The 16,586-nt window shown below is 36.9% G+C and overlaps 1 protein-coding gene across 1 annotated transcript in view; it reads right to left on the bottom strand.

The window, feature by feature from the left end:
• The window catches only part of LOC108053621 (acetylcholine receptor subunit alpha-like), a 209,900-nt gene that overhangs the window by 75,984 nt on the left and 117,330 nt on the right, over positions 1-16,586 (bottom strand). Inside the window, exons 3-5 of the mRNA XM_044460784.1 lie at positions 1,877-2,045; positions 1,673-1,809; positions 1,473-1,616 (exon numbers count right to left, since the gene is read on the bottom strand). Of these exons, the coding sequence (XP_044316719.1) occupies positions 1,473-1,616; positions 1,673-1,809; positions 1,877-2,045 (450 nt within the window). The remainder of the gene's footprint in view (positions 1-1,472; positions 1,617-1,672; positions 1,810-1,876; positions 2,046-16,586) is intronic.

The raw sequence follows: 16,586 nt of genomic DNA on the forward strand, positions 1-16,586 counted from the left end.
CTTTATTGAACAAAACTTTAGTTACAATTTATTTCACGTTCAGCAATTCGAGCTCAACGAAAACAGACCCGCGTGAATTTGCAAGGGTCTGCTTTTGTATATAGCTCTGCACTCGATTATAGCTTAAGGTAGAATGAACATAATTATTTAGCATTGCCACGCATTCAAGTTCAAATATAAAACGCCAGGAATCGGCTGATCAAGTGGCAAGGCTAGATTTCGTAATTTCGTTAATACATTAAAATTTAACAAATCTTAGAATGTGAAGTGTATTATTCTACATTTTCTACATAGATTCAATGATTTATTTTCACAGCAATTGTTGAATATCGGAAATGGCAGAGTCCCAATTGAAAATTTGACTATATTGATAACACTGCCAATAGATTTCAGTACTGTTCTACAATCAAAACAACAATTGATTAAAAATGTTTTCTTAAACAATATACAATTTATGATTGGTTGAGCGAGCGAGAAATATTGGCAGCAAGAAATGGCGATGTCATCGCAATAAACTTATCAATTTTAAGGGACGTGGAAGGAGAAGTTGTTTCAAGTCAGATGACACCTTTGAAAATGCAGATAAATCGGTCAACTATCCAACCGAGTTTTTGAATTCGCTTGATGTTCTAGAAATGCCAACACACATATTTGAAAATTAAAGCACCAAATTTTATGCTTCGCAATAATAATCAACACAAACTTTGTAACAGTACCAGATTAGTAAAGAGAATATTACAGCAGGGTGAACATGTTTTCATTCCCCGAATACCAATAATTCCATAGGACCTGAAATTTGAATTAAACGTTCGCAATTTCCGATTCGTCTTGTATTTCCCATGTTAATTGTCACAAGGTCAGTCTTTACAAGTGTCTGGTATTAATTTGGAGAATCCAGTATTTTCGCTTGGGCAACTATATGTAGCCTGCTCTCGAGTAGGCAAACCGTCGTCACTATTTATTCATTGCACTTATGGCAAATCAAAAAATATTGTGTATTATAATGCTTTGCAGTAAAATTAATTTTTGAAATGAAAAAATTAGCAAAAGAATATATGTTTTCTACAGTTTTTTGACCAGCGAAGCGGTCACGGGTCGATTGTTCTATCTAAAAATTTAGTCTTAACCAAAATTCAGATAACCCCTTAAAAATATAAAAGTTTTTTAAAATATTGGAGTGTTTTCTAAATTATAGAATATTAATTATTCTAACTCTAAAAAATATAAATATTTATATTTCCGGCTGTTAATAAAGCCTAGTGGTTATAACATCTGACCAGAAATCTGAGCAGCGCAAGTTCTATTCCAAAAAGTTGTTCTTTTTTTTTAAAGTAATTTATTTTTTTATTTTCATATGAAAGCAAATATCCATTATGCCCTTAAGAAAATATATATATGTCTAAATGGTAATTTACGCCTGGAGTATTCTTCAGAACTTATATATATATTTTTTGTTATATAGCAATGCTTACCTTGTTTCAAAGTTGTACGTAGGTCTTTTTATGAATAAAAATGAAGGCAAAAAGTCAATAAATACGCGCTTAACCCAGGGTGCCATTCTATGAGTTTGAGGAGATCGAAAATGAACGTTCAAAACGACAACCGTCACGCAGATGCTTAAAAAATTGTTAAAAATATCATATGAACATAAAGGAGTTTGATTCAATTTTACCTTATAGATACAAGTATCATAGCAAATATAAGATATTTTCCCAATAAAGGTACAACCAATGAAGTCGGAGGGATGATTTCAACCACCAAAAGGAAAAACACGTGAAGGCTAATAAGAATGGAAATAGATAGTGTAACCTGGTAAAGAAATATAAATTTATTTTTATTTTAATAGCGTAATGGAGATATAATGTTTATTTCATACCTTTTCTCCACTATCCGATGGTAGATAAAACGTCAATACAGTTAAAAATGAAATGCCCATACACGGTATTATTATATTAACTGTATAAAAAAGCGTTTTTCTTCTCATTGTTATATTGAATGTTATGTCCAAGTAAGGCTCGTCGCAGCAAGTGTAAAACTTTTCATTCCTGCAATAATAATCAATGTATTATTAAACAATAAGGAACGCTTAAGTCGAGTGACCCGACTATCATTTACACCACCACTTGACACCACTTGCAGTTCTATTGCCTCTTATTAAGCTTAAAAATCTTAAAGATTTTAGAACTCGGACAAACACACTGGCATAAAGAAAAAACGAAGGGAAAGAATAGATAGGTAGGGATCGAGAATTTCGGGCAGAAAACTTTATCAACTTTGTATAATTTTAGAAGAAAAAATATCAGTGTCGCAAAAACATCCTCATTTCCGTTGGCGGAAGACCCATGTTCATAAGCTTTTAAAAGTTAATCGACTAAGAAAAAAGGGGTATATTGATTCTAAAAGACAATTGTTCTTTTTTTTTGTTTGCTTTATTGAATCTTCTCCTTAATGAGACTAACAAAAAGTAGAAACATTTTTAAAAGTATAACATAACTAACGGGTATGAAGAATAACTTTAGACTAAAGGACCCTAATAATTATTGGTGGGCTGGCAGATCGTTTCTATGTAGGCGAGTTCTGTTCCGTGTTAGGTTCCTTGCAAGATTATTTGGGTGCAGTGTAAATTTGTTGTGCTAGGCCGCTTTCTGCTTTGATATTTCATTTTTAAGCGGCGGTATGCGAAGATCCCTGTGGATGTTTTCGTTCCGAACATACCTTGGCACCCCAGTGATTGTACGCAAATTTTTCATTGTGAGCTTCAGCGCTAATGTCAACGTTGCTGTTGCTCGCGTTCCCCCAAAGTTGGGAGCCGTAAGACCAAATGCGCTTAAGGGTGGAATTGTAGAGCAGAATTTTGAAGTCCAGACACAGTGATAATAGAGAATTTATAATCTAGTGTAGGCTGCTGACTTTCAGTTAGAGATACTTTCCTACATTTAATGGGCATCCGCCAGGTTAGGCGTTTGTCGAGGTGGACGCCGAGATATGTTACATCGATGGCTGGTAGTCTGCGTACTATTAAGTGTTAGCGGGGGCACGATTGTCTGTTAAAAGTATATGTTATATGTTTACACTTTTGTTCATTAATATTGATTCTCCTGTCTGATAGCCACTTCTTAACTACCACCAAACGATCTGCTAGTTGAGCTGTTGCTCTGGTTGGGCATCTCGACGGGCTTAGGATTCCGGTGTTGTTAGCACATGTGCACGTAGTCTGCAGTCGTTTGTAGGAATGTCTGCTGCGAATAGGACAAATAGAGTAGGGCCCAGTGCGCTACCTTGTGGAACTCCAGCTTCAATGTTATACTCGTTGGATGTTGTTTCATTGTATCTTACCGCGAAGATTCTGTGGTAGAGGTTCGACTTAAGTAACTTATGAGTGTTTTCTGGCAGTAATTTAATGATTTTATGCATAAGGCCTCCAAGTCACACTCGGTCGAATGCTTGAGAGACATCGAAACACAATCGTCTCGCATGCAATTTCTTTAACAAAATCAGAAATAATTGACTATACCAGTCACGAATATCTTTTATCCAAGGATTATAAAGACGTATTGACGTGCGATTAATATGCAGATTTATTTCACGAAACTAATTTAAGTTTTATAAAGAAATAATACATTTTTAATCAGATAATATAAAAAGGGGTACTAATAATAAGTTACAATGGGAAATTAAGTACGACATAAAAGTAATCAAATTCATTTTATCACTGTTAATCACGGCTAGATCAAAAATAAGAATAAATGAGCTAGGCCCTGTGTGGAAATTGTTGGCTGGAACTTCGGATCATGATGATTTCATAAAAGTACAGAATAAAATGAAAAGTAACTCGCTCTTCTCAGTGAACGGTCGTGTTTTTCTTTTGCGCTCCGAATTTTCATTTTCTATTTGAAACCACCGGGGTTAACTGAAGTCTTTTTTAACGTATCTACACTATTAAGTGTCTATAACAACTTTCCGTTAGCTTACCGAGTGCATCGTGATTAAAATGTGCTTAGAAAATGAAACTTTTAAGCATTATTTCGGTGCTGGTTTGTTGTTATTGTTTTTCTATTGCTTCCCCCTTAAGCATATCTCTCCGTGGTTGGGTGTTGTTGGAACGCCACGCACTCCAACGGCAATATTTCTCTCTCTACCTCTCTGAATACATCATTGAGGAGTTGAACATCGTTGCGGAGTTGTTGGAACGGAAAAACTTAACGTTGTTACGCTCATGACCTACCACTTTCTCTGTCGATCCCGCTCATAGGTGTCTAATATCGATGTTAATCGGTGTTACGCTCCCGCTCTCTCCCTTTTCGTTCTATCTCGTTTTGAGGTACCCAACATCAAAGTTAATCGGTGTTTTGATCCCGCTCTGTCCTTCTTGAGCGCTTTCGATTTTTGTCCGCTTTAGTTGCACAGTGGTCTGAGTTATAATCGATTTCTGCTCATTAAAAAATTGCAAGAAAGTTATCTCGACTGGACAGCTGAGTATTCTTTGCCATACATGTAATAAAATTTATCACGCAAAGGGTATTGGTTATTCTGGCCTGATTCGTGATGTCATCGATAAGAGGAGTGGCCTACGCTACTACTGCGATGAGTGCATCATATATGAGAACTGGGCAATATCTATTAGGTGGCTCACAAAAAGCAGTGTTAGGGAATTGATCCGAAACCGCCGTAAAAATACGGACCTGCTTGTGGCGCTTGCTAGCTCACTAGTCGCATGCTAATTGAACCCGATTCCCCAAAATTGCCGATCTATTTGCCTAGTTCTCCCAGACAACATATTCCGTTTCATCCCGTCCAAATCCGTCTTATTCATATGCCATATCCAAGTCGAACTTGATTTTTTGTCCGAGGTTAAACGAAAGCTCCCTTCTTTTGGATCTCCATAAAGTTAGGCTAGTCTATTCACCGGGTCCAGATGGACTTCCAGGCTGCGTGCTTAAATACTGTGCTGAAACTCTGTGTAGACCTCTGCACAAATTGTTCACCTTATCTTTGGAAACTTCTCACTTCACCCTTATCCCTCTACTGCATGAGCATAGAAATAATAAAAGAAACATTTTTTTGAATGTAATTATGTGTTTATTTAGGCCAAAATAATATATATTTGGACTTTTTTTTTGGTGGGGGCATAGTTTGGGGTGGGGGAAATGGAACCATATATGGCTTTGTATGCATTCAGCTGATTCCATAGTTTGCCATATATGGTTCTGTATGCATGTATACATTACTTCATGTGAAAGTTGGTGAAACAGTTTCTTTTGTCGTTGTAGCATAGAAATACATTGAATTTCTCACAAAAGGTGTATGAGCGGAAAGAACAATCGTTCTTGCAGAGTTGCCTTTGCTTTTTCCAGGTGGGAAAATGCCCAATATGGTCCTCCCGAACAGAATTCAATGGAATTTCCTGGTGCTTTCGTCTTTTGCTGGTAGTAGGAGTACCTTCCCTACTTGTACACGGGGATGAAGTTGGAGTCATCCCAGGTCGTCCGCGCTTCTTTACTTTTCCTGCCTTGCACAGGTGCTCAGCTATTAAAAGCTTGAAATCGAAGAGTGGCATATATTGATTTGACATACGACGCCTTAAAATCCATGAATTCACTATGCACATATCAATCATGTGAAAAAATATTTTCTTATACCATTTTCTTGAACGCAATTGAATTCTATAAAGTCCAAGTAAAGAATCCAGTAAGTCAACGCCACCCATATAATTATTGTAAACATCAACTGCCTTAGGAGAGTTGATTTCTACATACTTTTTATTTTTCTTACTGAATAGTTTTTTTGTTGTAACAGGATAGCTTCCCACGTAACTAGAAAGAATGTTGACTACTTTATTGCATATAGAGCCATATATGGCGTCCACAGTTTTTTGCATATAATAGTATATGTATAGCTCGCAAATAACTGTTGACCGTTTTTCTTCCTGCGCTCTCGTTGCGAGCACAACCGAAAAAGTTCATACTCTCTCGCTCTCGCTCTGAGCAAGAGACTGTTGCTGTCTTCATTTATGTTTTCTGTTGAGCGCTTTTCGTTGAGATCTTTGTATATCGCTCTTTCAATGAGCAGTGCGTAAAGAGCGGAATGAGAAACGGTCGCAAAATGAGAGTCAGCAAAAGACCGATTGACCGAAAAACTCAATGCAAACGGTCTTCACATTTACTTTCGTTGTTGTGAAAAAGAAATAGTATAATTTTTTTAATACAGAATTTTAAATTTATTTACAAATATTTTTGTTAACAAGATCCATTTTGATTCCATATTCGATATATCTGCAAAACAGACGCTTAACGAAAAAAACTCGAAAGACCTTTTGCTTTACTGAATACGACAAAACGGTCTTGGAACAACCAGAACCAAAAAGAATAGAAATAAACGGTTTCGCTCTGAGCGCGAGCGAGCTCATTCAAGAACCCATAAATCGGTTGCTCTCCGAGTCTTTTCGTAAAGGGTCAGAAAAAGACACTTATTTGCAGACAACGAGAAACGGTCGACTGTTATTTGCGAGCTCTGAGTATATGTGATGTTTACCTATAGTCAAATTCTATTTTTTATGAACGAAAACTTTATATTCTCTTAAAAAAAATACTTTTCAGTGATAAAACCGATTTTTAGTGTAGTAATTTTAATTTTAATTTCACCACAATTCACTTTCGTTCGTCTGCTTGAGACGCGAGCACAAAACTGATTGAAACTTGAGATAAGGCAACACAAAGAAGTTCTGAGTATAGACATCTAACAGAAAATATTTGAAAGAGAATAAGTGATAACAAACGGTTTAGTATATGTACCGTTTTATTGCAAAAAAAAATTATTGAAAGCGATTTGGTTATTTGGAAGGAGTTATTCGATATTCCTCTTTATAAGAAAGGAAGTAAATCGAATACAAGCAATTACAGAGGTATATCCAAATTATCCGCCATCCCAAAGCTTTTCGAAAACGTTTTTACACCCCACTTGCAACATCTTTGTATATCATCATGTCAACACGAACTAATAAATTTTTATATTAAATAGCTTCAGAAAAAACATTCAGACTGACGTAGTTTATACTGATTTTAACGGCAATTTTCTTGCAGTTTCGGTGGAAGACTCTCCACTTTGAAAGAAAGTTTTCAATATTTCACAATTTTCTACGAGCGTAAACTTAACCATTTCGTAAACCGCAAACCTTCTACTAAATATCTGACACATTGACGATGACATTTGAAATGTTAAAGTCAAAATTATCGATAGTTCAAAAGATAAACGCTAGATGGGCCGCACTGTATATTAGAATCTGGAAAATTTTAATGGGCACTGCTGAGTCAAAAAAAATATTGAGTAACACAAAGCAAAAAATAATAATAACAAGATCGGGCAGAGCCGAAGTTAATATACCCTTGCAGAATATTCTGTAAATTATATTCTCCAAAATTATTCATGTGATGCATTCTTAATACTCATAAAAAATCCCAACTTCCTAACTTTAAAAAACACTAAAGCTATGGCATTTTCTATCATCCAGTTATATGGCAGCTATAGGATATAGTCGGCCGATCCTTATGAAATTTGGTAGGTTAAAAATAGAAAAAAACAGAAAATCCCATTTTCCTAACTTTGAAAACACAATATGATATAGTCGCCCGATCCGGCTCGTTCTAACTTAAATACTACCTGCAGTAGAGAGACAACTTTTGAGAGCAGATAGCTTCAAAACTGAGGGACAAGTTTGCGTGGAAACGGATGGACGGATAGACGGACGGACAGACGGACATGGCTAGATCGACTCTCCTGGTGATGCTGATCAAGAATATATATACTTTATAGGGTCGGAAATGTCCCCTTCACTGTGTTGCAAACTTTTGACTGAAATTATAATACCCTCTGCAAGGGAAAAAAAATGCAGGGAACATTTCAAGTCTTAATTTTTAAAACTTTTTTTTTATTAATTTTTGATACTTATTTTTAAAAACTTAAAAAAAACTTAAGAACTTAAGAACTTACAAATATAAAAAATGTTATAGCAAAAAAAAAAAAGAGAAAATATAAATATAAACCAAAATATTTGAAAAGAAAACAAGAAATCGGCAAGCCGAAATTTATATACCCTTGCAGTTATTACAAAACGACTAGATTTCGATTTCGATTTCTATGCCTATATTACTATGTCGATTTTACGCTGCATTTTGCCGTTTCTATGGCAGCTATATGATATTGATCTCCGATTTTGACAAAACTAAAAGCGTACTTCTGATAAAGTAAATAATTACGTACTAATTAAATAATTATTAAATTCGAATATAACTTGCAAGAATATTATATTATATCAAAATAAATATTTTGATAAATAGAAAAACAGCAAAAAAAAAATTATTTTAATTTATATTTTTTTAATTCTATTTTTTTTTATGGGAGCTATTAGATGTAGTTGTCCGATTTTAATTTAATTATATGGCTATATGAAATAGTCGCCCGATAAGGCTCGTTCCGACTTATATACTACCTGCAATAAAAGGAATACTTTTGGGAAAATTTCAAGCAGATAGCTTTAAAACTGAGAGACTAGTTTGCGTTAAAACGGACAGATTTATTCTACTGGTGATGCTGATAAAGAATATATATACTCCGTCAGAAATGTCTCCTTCACTGCGATACAAACTTTTGACTAAAAATATATTACCTTCTGCAAGGGTACAATGAATATAAGGAATAAAAATATTACGCCACAGTGTAAGCAGGGCCGAGGCTGAAAATATTCTACTGAAAAGTTCTGGTTTTACCGCCGAAACCCGTCATATAAAAATTTTTTTGTTAAGAAGCCTTAGCTGTCTTAATAAAGGCGAAAACACGTTTAACCAAAAATAAAAAGTAAAATAATAATGAGTACTATGAACGACACAAGTACAAAATTATTGTAAAACGAGGACGGAAGCCGAAGTTTTAATACCCTTGCAGACTTTGCCGAAATTGCTAAAAATGAAAAAGTAGCGAAAGGAATAAGGTATATTGTTCCTATGGGAGCTATAGGATATAGACGTCCAACCGTCACGCGCTTTTACCCTAATCAAGGTACGCATAAAAAATACGATTTGCAAAGATTCATATCAATAGCTTATATACTGCGCGAAATATCCTAAAAACCATTAAATTTTAATCGATTTACCCTATTGTTCCTATGGTAGCTATAGGATATAGACGTCCGATCGTCACGAGCTTCTACCCTAATCAAGGTAAGCATAAAAAAATACGATTTGGAAAGATTCATGTCAATTGCTTATATACTGTGCGAAATACCCTAAAAATCATTAAATTTTAACCGATTGTTCCTATAGGAGCTATAGCATATAGACGTCCAATTTTACCCTGATCAAGGTATGCATAAAAAAAATAAGATTTGGAAAGGTTTATGTTAATAGCTTTTACACTGCGCGAAATATCTTCCATTCTTGCAAGTTATATTCGATTGTTCCTATGGGAGCTATAGGATATAGACAACCGATCGGGGCGGTTTTCAAACTTGATCTGCGTACACATGTTTTAGGACGACTGTGAAAGTTTCAGATCGTTAGCTTTTAAACTGAGCTCTCAAACGGTATTGAAACAGTCGGACAGACGGATATGGCTATATCGAATCCTCTATTGATCCTGATCAAGAATATATATACTTTATGGGGTCGGAAACGTCTCCTTCACTGCGTTACAAACTTCTGACCAAAATTATAATACCCTCTGCAAGGGTATAAAAAAATAAAAGTGCGAAGAATAACAGCTCAATGAGCGGCGATCAAACAAATGAGCGTAGAAGCTCCGTAAACTAAAAAAAACATCTACGGTCCACGTTACCAACAACGAGATATCCAATGCGTTGTCGACTTCTGCACCGCCGAATAAAATTATAGGTATGAGGCCCAATATCGGGAATAGCAAACAACAACTAGCGGGTCCATCTATACAGACTGGCATGGATCACTACATCCAAATCAAACGGAAACTTAGCCCGCAAAATTAAATGTTTGGAAATGAACCAAAAATAAACTGCCCTAATAAAGGCAGTGAACAACCAGAGGCACCCATAAACAACAGATTATCCCTTTTGTCGGATGTTGAAAATAATCAATCCGAACCTGGACAAGTGGTCCAAAACCTCACCTTATGTCTTTTTTGCGAAAGCAGCCAGACAAATGGAGGAATCTCGTACGCCAGGGCCATTAAAACCGGACTTGTCAATCGGACGGCGATCCCACAAGCTCGATGCTCCGTTCAGAATATAATAACCTTTTAGCAAGCAATGGGACAAATACCAAACAACATCAATACATCAATAACTTTATAATAAAGTAGGATGGACTTTATGACCTTCATAAAAACAACAATGCAAAACCTTATGCAAAATCAAAGCATTCTAATAGATGCTGGCATCCCGACAATCCAAATAATCGATATCTTGCCTTCGAATAAGCATGTAGAGTGCCAATGGCGTTTCACGGCACAAACTTCAAATAACTCAATTTCTCAAAGAAAACCACATAATTCTGCTGCAGAAACGGATCTCACACGCTAATAGAACTTCCAAATAAGAGGTTACACTTTTTATTGCTCAGATCATCCGAATGGTAAGACCCACGGCGGAACTGGAATCTTAATCAGGGAACGCATTAAGCACCACTTTTACCAGAGATTTGCAACCTACATCCATAAAATTACAATCAAGCATTATTACTATAGCCGCTGCCTATTGCCTACCGCAATCTATATATATAAAATAAAGTCGTGTTAGTTACTTCACTTATAACTCAAGAACGGCTGAACCGATTTAGCTGAAAATTGGCAGGGAGGTAGTTTAGAGCCAGGAAAAGGACATAGGATACTTTTTATCTTGTTCAACAGCATTCCCGTGAAGAATTAGATTTAGTAGTTCAAACGAATGTACCCCTGTTAAATTACTAACAAAAGGAAGTTTATGATACTTTAATGAAGGCAATCGATGATGAAATGGTTTATATTTCCTGGTGGAACTGGAAAAACATTCCTCATGTCATTAGTTTTAGCAACTGTTCCGGCGATATCTAACATAGCGTTTGGAGTTGCTTCTTCTGGAATAGCAGCCACATTGTTAGAAGGATGCTGTACGGCTCATTCAGCATTCAAACTATTGAAAACCAACGTGTAATATTGCAAAACACTCAGCCACAACACTTAGCGGTATCGAAAATCATCTTCTGGGACGTGCATTAAAAGCACTCAACCGAACATTAAAAGATTTACGCAATGACTCGAGATGTTTGAGATGTTTCCGCCAAATACTGCCAGTAATTCCAAGATCTACGGAATACTACGAAATAAACGCTTGCCTCAAATCGTCAAATCTATGGCGCCATGTGAAGAAACTGCATCTGACAACAAACATGAGAGTTACATTCCTAAATGATACATCTGCTGAAGATTTCTCGGAGTAATTGCTGACTATCGGTAATGGTCTAGTACCTGTCGATGAATCGAGTGGATTAATATCATTTCAAAATAATTTCTGTAATTTTGTCTCATCAAAAGACGAACTTATCAACAATGTATTTCCAGACATTAATTCTAACTACAACAAGAGAGAACGCTATAGTCGGGTGCCCCGACTATCAGATACCCGTTACTCAGGTAAAAAGAGTGCGAGGGAGATGGAGATAGCTGTGCATATTTTTGATTTAAATTTACTTTTGATAAACACAATAAAACTGCATTTTTACTTTCCCGAAATATTAAAATTTTTAAAATCGTATATAAGCGATTGTGGGCGTTAAAGGGGGCGTGGCACCTTTTTGAAGCAAACTTGCGCTGCGTAGGAACTCCTGGAATCTGCATGCAAAATCCAATCTTCTAGCTTTTATAGTTTCCGAGATCTCAGCGTTCATACGGACGGACAGACGGACAGACGGACATGGCTATATCGACTCGGCTAGTGACCCTGATCAAGAATATATATACTTTATAGGGTCGGAAACGCTTCCTTCTAGCTGTTACATACTTTTGCACGAATACAATATACCCTTTTACTCTACGAGTAACGGGTATAAAAATAATGAATGGTTGAGTGAGAGAGCAATTTTAGCGGCTAAGAATAAAGATGTAGATGACCTAAACTACATAATTCAAAATAAGATCATTGAAACAATGCACTCATTCAAATCTATTGACTGCGTCACAAATGAAGATGAAGCCACCACCTATCCAATTGAATTTTTAAACTCTTTGGACGTGCCTGGCTTACCACCGCACAATTTACGCCTAAAGGTTGGCTCCGTAGTAATCATGCTTCGAAACATAAACCAACCAAAACTGGCAACGGTACGCGTTTGGTGGTTAGAAAATTGATGAACAATGTAATTTACGCTACGATAATGATAGCAAAATTCAAAGGAGAGGAAGTTCCCATTCCGAGGATACCGATGATCCCAACCGAAATGCCGTTTGAATTTAAAAGACTTCAATTTCCTATACGTCTTGCATTTGCCATGACCATCAACAAATCACAAGGCCAATCCTTAAAAGTTTGTGGTTTAAATCTACAACATTCTTGTTTTTCCCATGGTCAATTATACGTGGCATGTTCACGGGTCGGAAGACCATCTGCGTTGTTTGTTTTTGCGCCTGATAATAAAACAAAAAATGTCGTGTATCACAAGGTACTTAAATGAAGCAACCTATGTACTAAAATACAGAAATAATTTTTTTTATTTTTTTATTTTTTTTATTTAACTTTGCTTTTATTTATTGAATCTTCTCTTAATTTTGAGACTAACAATAAGTTTACGAATCTTAACATTAAAATTTAACTAACAGTATAATAAGACTGCATTCTGGTTGCGCGTGCCTCAAGTCGGTCATTGCGACGAAGGCGTGATTGGTTGATCAACCTTGTAAGACCTCTCGCCAGGTGGTTAGGGTGCAACGATAGCTTGGTAAAGTACATTTCCTTCTGTTCTGCGATCACTTCTTTGACTGGTAGAATGTTTAAGTCGCGATGTATGTTTTCGTTGCGAACGTACCACGGTGCCCCGGTGATTGTTCTCAAGATCTTCGACTGAGCTCGCTGGACTATGTCAATATTGCTATTGCTGGCATTCCCCCATAACTGAGAGCCGTACATCCATATAGGTATGCATAAAAAAAAATAAATTTGGAAAGATTTATGTTAATAGCTTTTACACTGCGCGAAATATCTTCCATTCTTGCAAGTTATATTCGATTGTTCCTATGGGAGCTATAGGATATAGACAACCGATCGGGGCGGTTTTCAAACTTGATCTGCGTACACATGTTTTAGGACGACTGTGAAAGTTTCAGATCGTTAGCTTTTAAACTGAGCTCTCAAACGGTATTGAAACAGTCGGACGGACGGATATGGCTATATCGAATCCTCTATTGATCCTGATCAAGAATATATATACTTTATGGGGTCGGAAACGTCTCCTTCACTGCGTTACAAACTTCTGACCAAAATTATAATACCCTCTGCAAGGGTATAAAAAAATAAAAGTGCGAAGAATAACAGCTCAATGAGCGGCGATCAAACAAATGAGCGTAGAAGCTCCGTAAACTAGAGAAATGGTTATCTGTCTTATTTCTTAACCCGTGATATAGAAGTAGAAAAAACGTCTTCAACGAGCAGTTCAGCCCTCTTGACCACTGACAGTGCAAGAGCATGGTCATGTTCTCCCTCCCTACTCACCCCAACTCCCACTTCATGGAGCTTTGAGCTGGGGGTGGAGTACTAACCCCCAGCCTCGACTCTTAGCTCACCAGCCACGAGCAGTGTGAACTCATTAATTTCTGCAACCGCAGCCACTGCATAAAAAACATCTACGGTCCACGTTACCAACAACGAGATATCCAATGCGTTGTCGACTTCTGCACCGCCGAATAAAATTATAGGTATGAGGCCCAATATCGGGAATAGCAAACAACAACTAGCGGGTCCATCTATACAGACTGGCATGGATCACTACATCCAAATCAAACGGAAACTTAGCCCGCAAAATTAAATGTTTGGAAATGAACCAAAAATAAACTGCCCCAATAAAGGCAGTGAACAACCAGAGGCACCCATAAACAACAGATTATCCCTTTTGTCGGATGTTGAAAATAATCAATCCGAACCTGGACAAGTGGTCCAAAACCTCACCTTATGTCTTTTTTGCGAAAGCAGCCAGACAAATGGAGGAATCTCGTACGCCAGTGCCATTAAAACCGGACTTGTCAATCGGACGGCGATCCCACAAGCTCGATGCTCCGTTCAGAATATAATAACCTTTTAGCAAGCAATGGGACAAATACCAAACAACATCAATACATCAATAACTTTATAATAAAGTAGGATGGACTTTATGACCTTCATAAAAACAACAATGCAAAACCTTATGCAAAATCAAAGCATTCTAATAGATGCTGGCATCCCGACAATCCAAATAATCGATGTCTTGCCTTCGAATAAGCATGTAGAGTGCCAATGGCGTTTCACGGCACAAACTTCAAATAACTCAATTTCTCAAAGAAAACCACATAATTCTGCTGCAGAAACGGATCTCACACGCTAATAGAACTTCCAAATAAGAGGTTACACTTTTTATTGCTCAGATCATCCGAATGGTAAGACCCACGGCGGAACTGGAATCTTAATCAGGGAACGCATTAAGCACCACTTTTACCAGAGATTTGCAACCTACATCCATAAAATTACAATCAGGCATTATTACTATAACCGATTTAGCTGAAAATTGGCAGGGAGGTAGTTTAGAGCCAGGAAAAGGACATAGGATACTTTTTATCCCGTTCGACAGCATTCCCGTGAAGAATTAGATTTAGTAGTTCAAACGAATGTACCCCTGTTAAATTACTAACAAAAGGAAGTTTATGATACTTTAATGAAGGCAATCGATGATGAAATGGTTTATATTTCCTGGTGGAACTGGAAAAACATTCCTCATGTCATTAGTTTTAGCAACTGTTCCGGCGATATCTAACATAGCGTTTGGAGTTGCTTCTTCTGGAATAGCAGCCACATTGTTAGAAGGATGCTGTACGGCTCATTCAGCATTCAAACTATTGAAAACCAACGTGTAATATTGCAAAACACTCAGCCAACGTTTTAGCGGTATCGAAAATCATCTTCTGGGACGTGCATTAAAAGCACTCAACCGAACATTAAAAGATTTACGCAATGACCCGAGATGTTTGAGATGTTTGAGATGTTTCCGCCAAATACTGCCAGTAATTCCAAGATCTACGGAATACTACGAAATAAACGCTTGCCTCAAATCGTCAAATCTATGGCGCCATGTGAAGAAACTGCATCTGACAACAAACATGAGAGTTACATTCCTAAATGATACATCTGCTGAAGATTTCTCGGAGTAATTGCTGACTATCGGTAATGGTCTAGTACCTGTCGATGAATCGAGTGGATTAATATCATTTCAAAATAATTTCTGTAATTTTGTCTCATCAAAAGACGAACTTATCAACAATGTATTTCCAGACATTAATTCTAACTACAACAAGAGAGAACGCTATAGTCGGGTGCCCCGACTATCAGATACCCGTTACTCAGGTAAAGGGAGTGCGAGGGAGATGGAGATAGAAACTTTGATCACGCATAACTTTTTAACGAATGGTCCGATTTGAAAAAATTTCTTCTACATTTCGATAGGTATTGATAAACACAATAAAACTGCATTTTTACTTTCCCGAAATATTAAAATTTTTAAAATTGTATATAAGCGATTGTGGGCGTTAAAGGAGGCGTGGCAAACTTGCGCTGCGTAGGAACTCCTAGAATCTGCATGCAAAATGCCAATCTTCTAGCTTTTATAGTTTCCGAGATCTCAGCGTTCATACGGACGGACAGACGGACAGACGGACATGGCTATATCGACTCGGCTAGTGACCCTGATCAAGAATATATATACTTTATAGGGTCGGAAACGCTTCCTTCTAGCTGTTACATACTTTTGCACGAATACAATATACCCTTTTACTCTACGAGTAACGGGTATAAAAATAATGAATGGTTGAGTGAGAGAGCAATTTTAGCGGCTAAGAATAAAGATGTAGATGACCTAAACTACATAATTCAAAATAAGATCATTGAAACAATGCACTCATTCAAATCTATTGACTGCGTCACAAATGAAGATGAAGCCACCACCTATCCAATTGAATTTTTAAACTCTTTGGACGTGCCTGGCTTACCACCGCACAATTTACGCCTAAAGGTTGGGTCCGTAGTAATCATGCTTCGAAACATAAACCAACCAAAACTGGCAACGGTACGCGTTTGGTGGTTAGAAAATTGATGAACAATGTAATTTACGCTACGATAATGATAGCAAAATTCAAAGGAGAGGAAGTTCCCATTCCGAGGATACCGATGATCCCAACCGAAATGCCGTTTGAATTTAAAAGACTTCAATTTCCTATACGTCTTGCATTTGCCATGACCATCAACAAATCACAAGGCCAATCCTTAAAAGTTTGTGGTTTAAATCTACAACATTCTTGTTTTTCCCATGGTCAATTATACGTGGCATGTTCACGGGTCGGAAGACCATCTGCGT

The sequence above is a fragment of the Drosophila rhopaloa genome, unplaced genomic scaffold, assembly GCF_018152115.1.
Source record: "Drosophila rhopaloa isolate 14029-0021.01 unplaced genomic scaffold, ASM1815211v1 contig_218, whole genome shotgun sequence".
In the NCBI taxonomy this organism is placed as follows: Eukaryota; Metazoa; Arthropoda; class Insecta; order Diptera; family Drosophilidae; genus Drosophila; species Drosophila rhopaloa.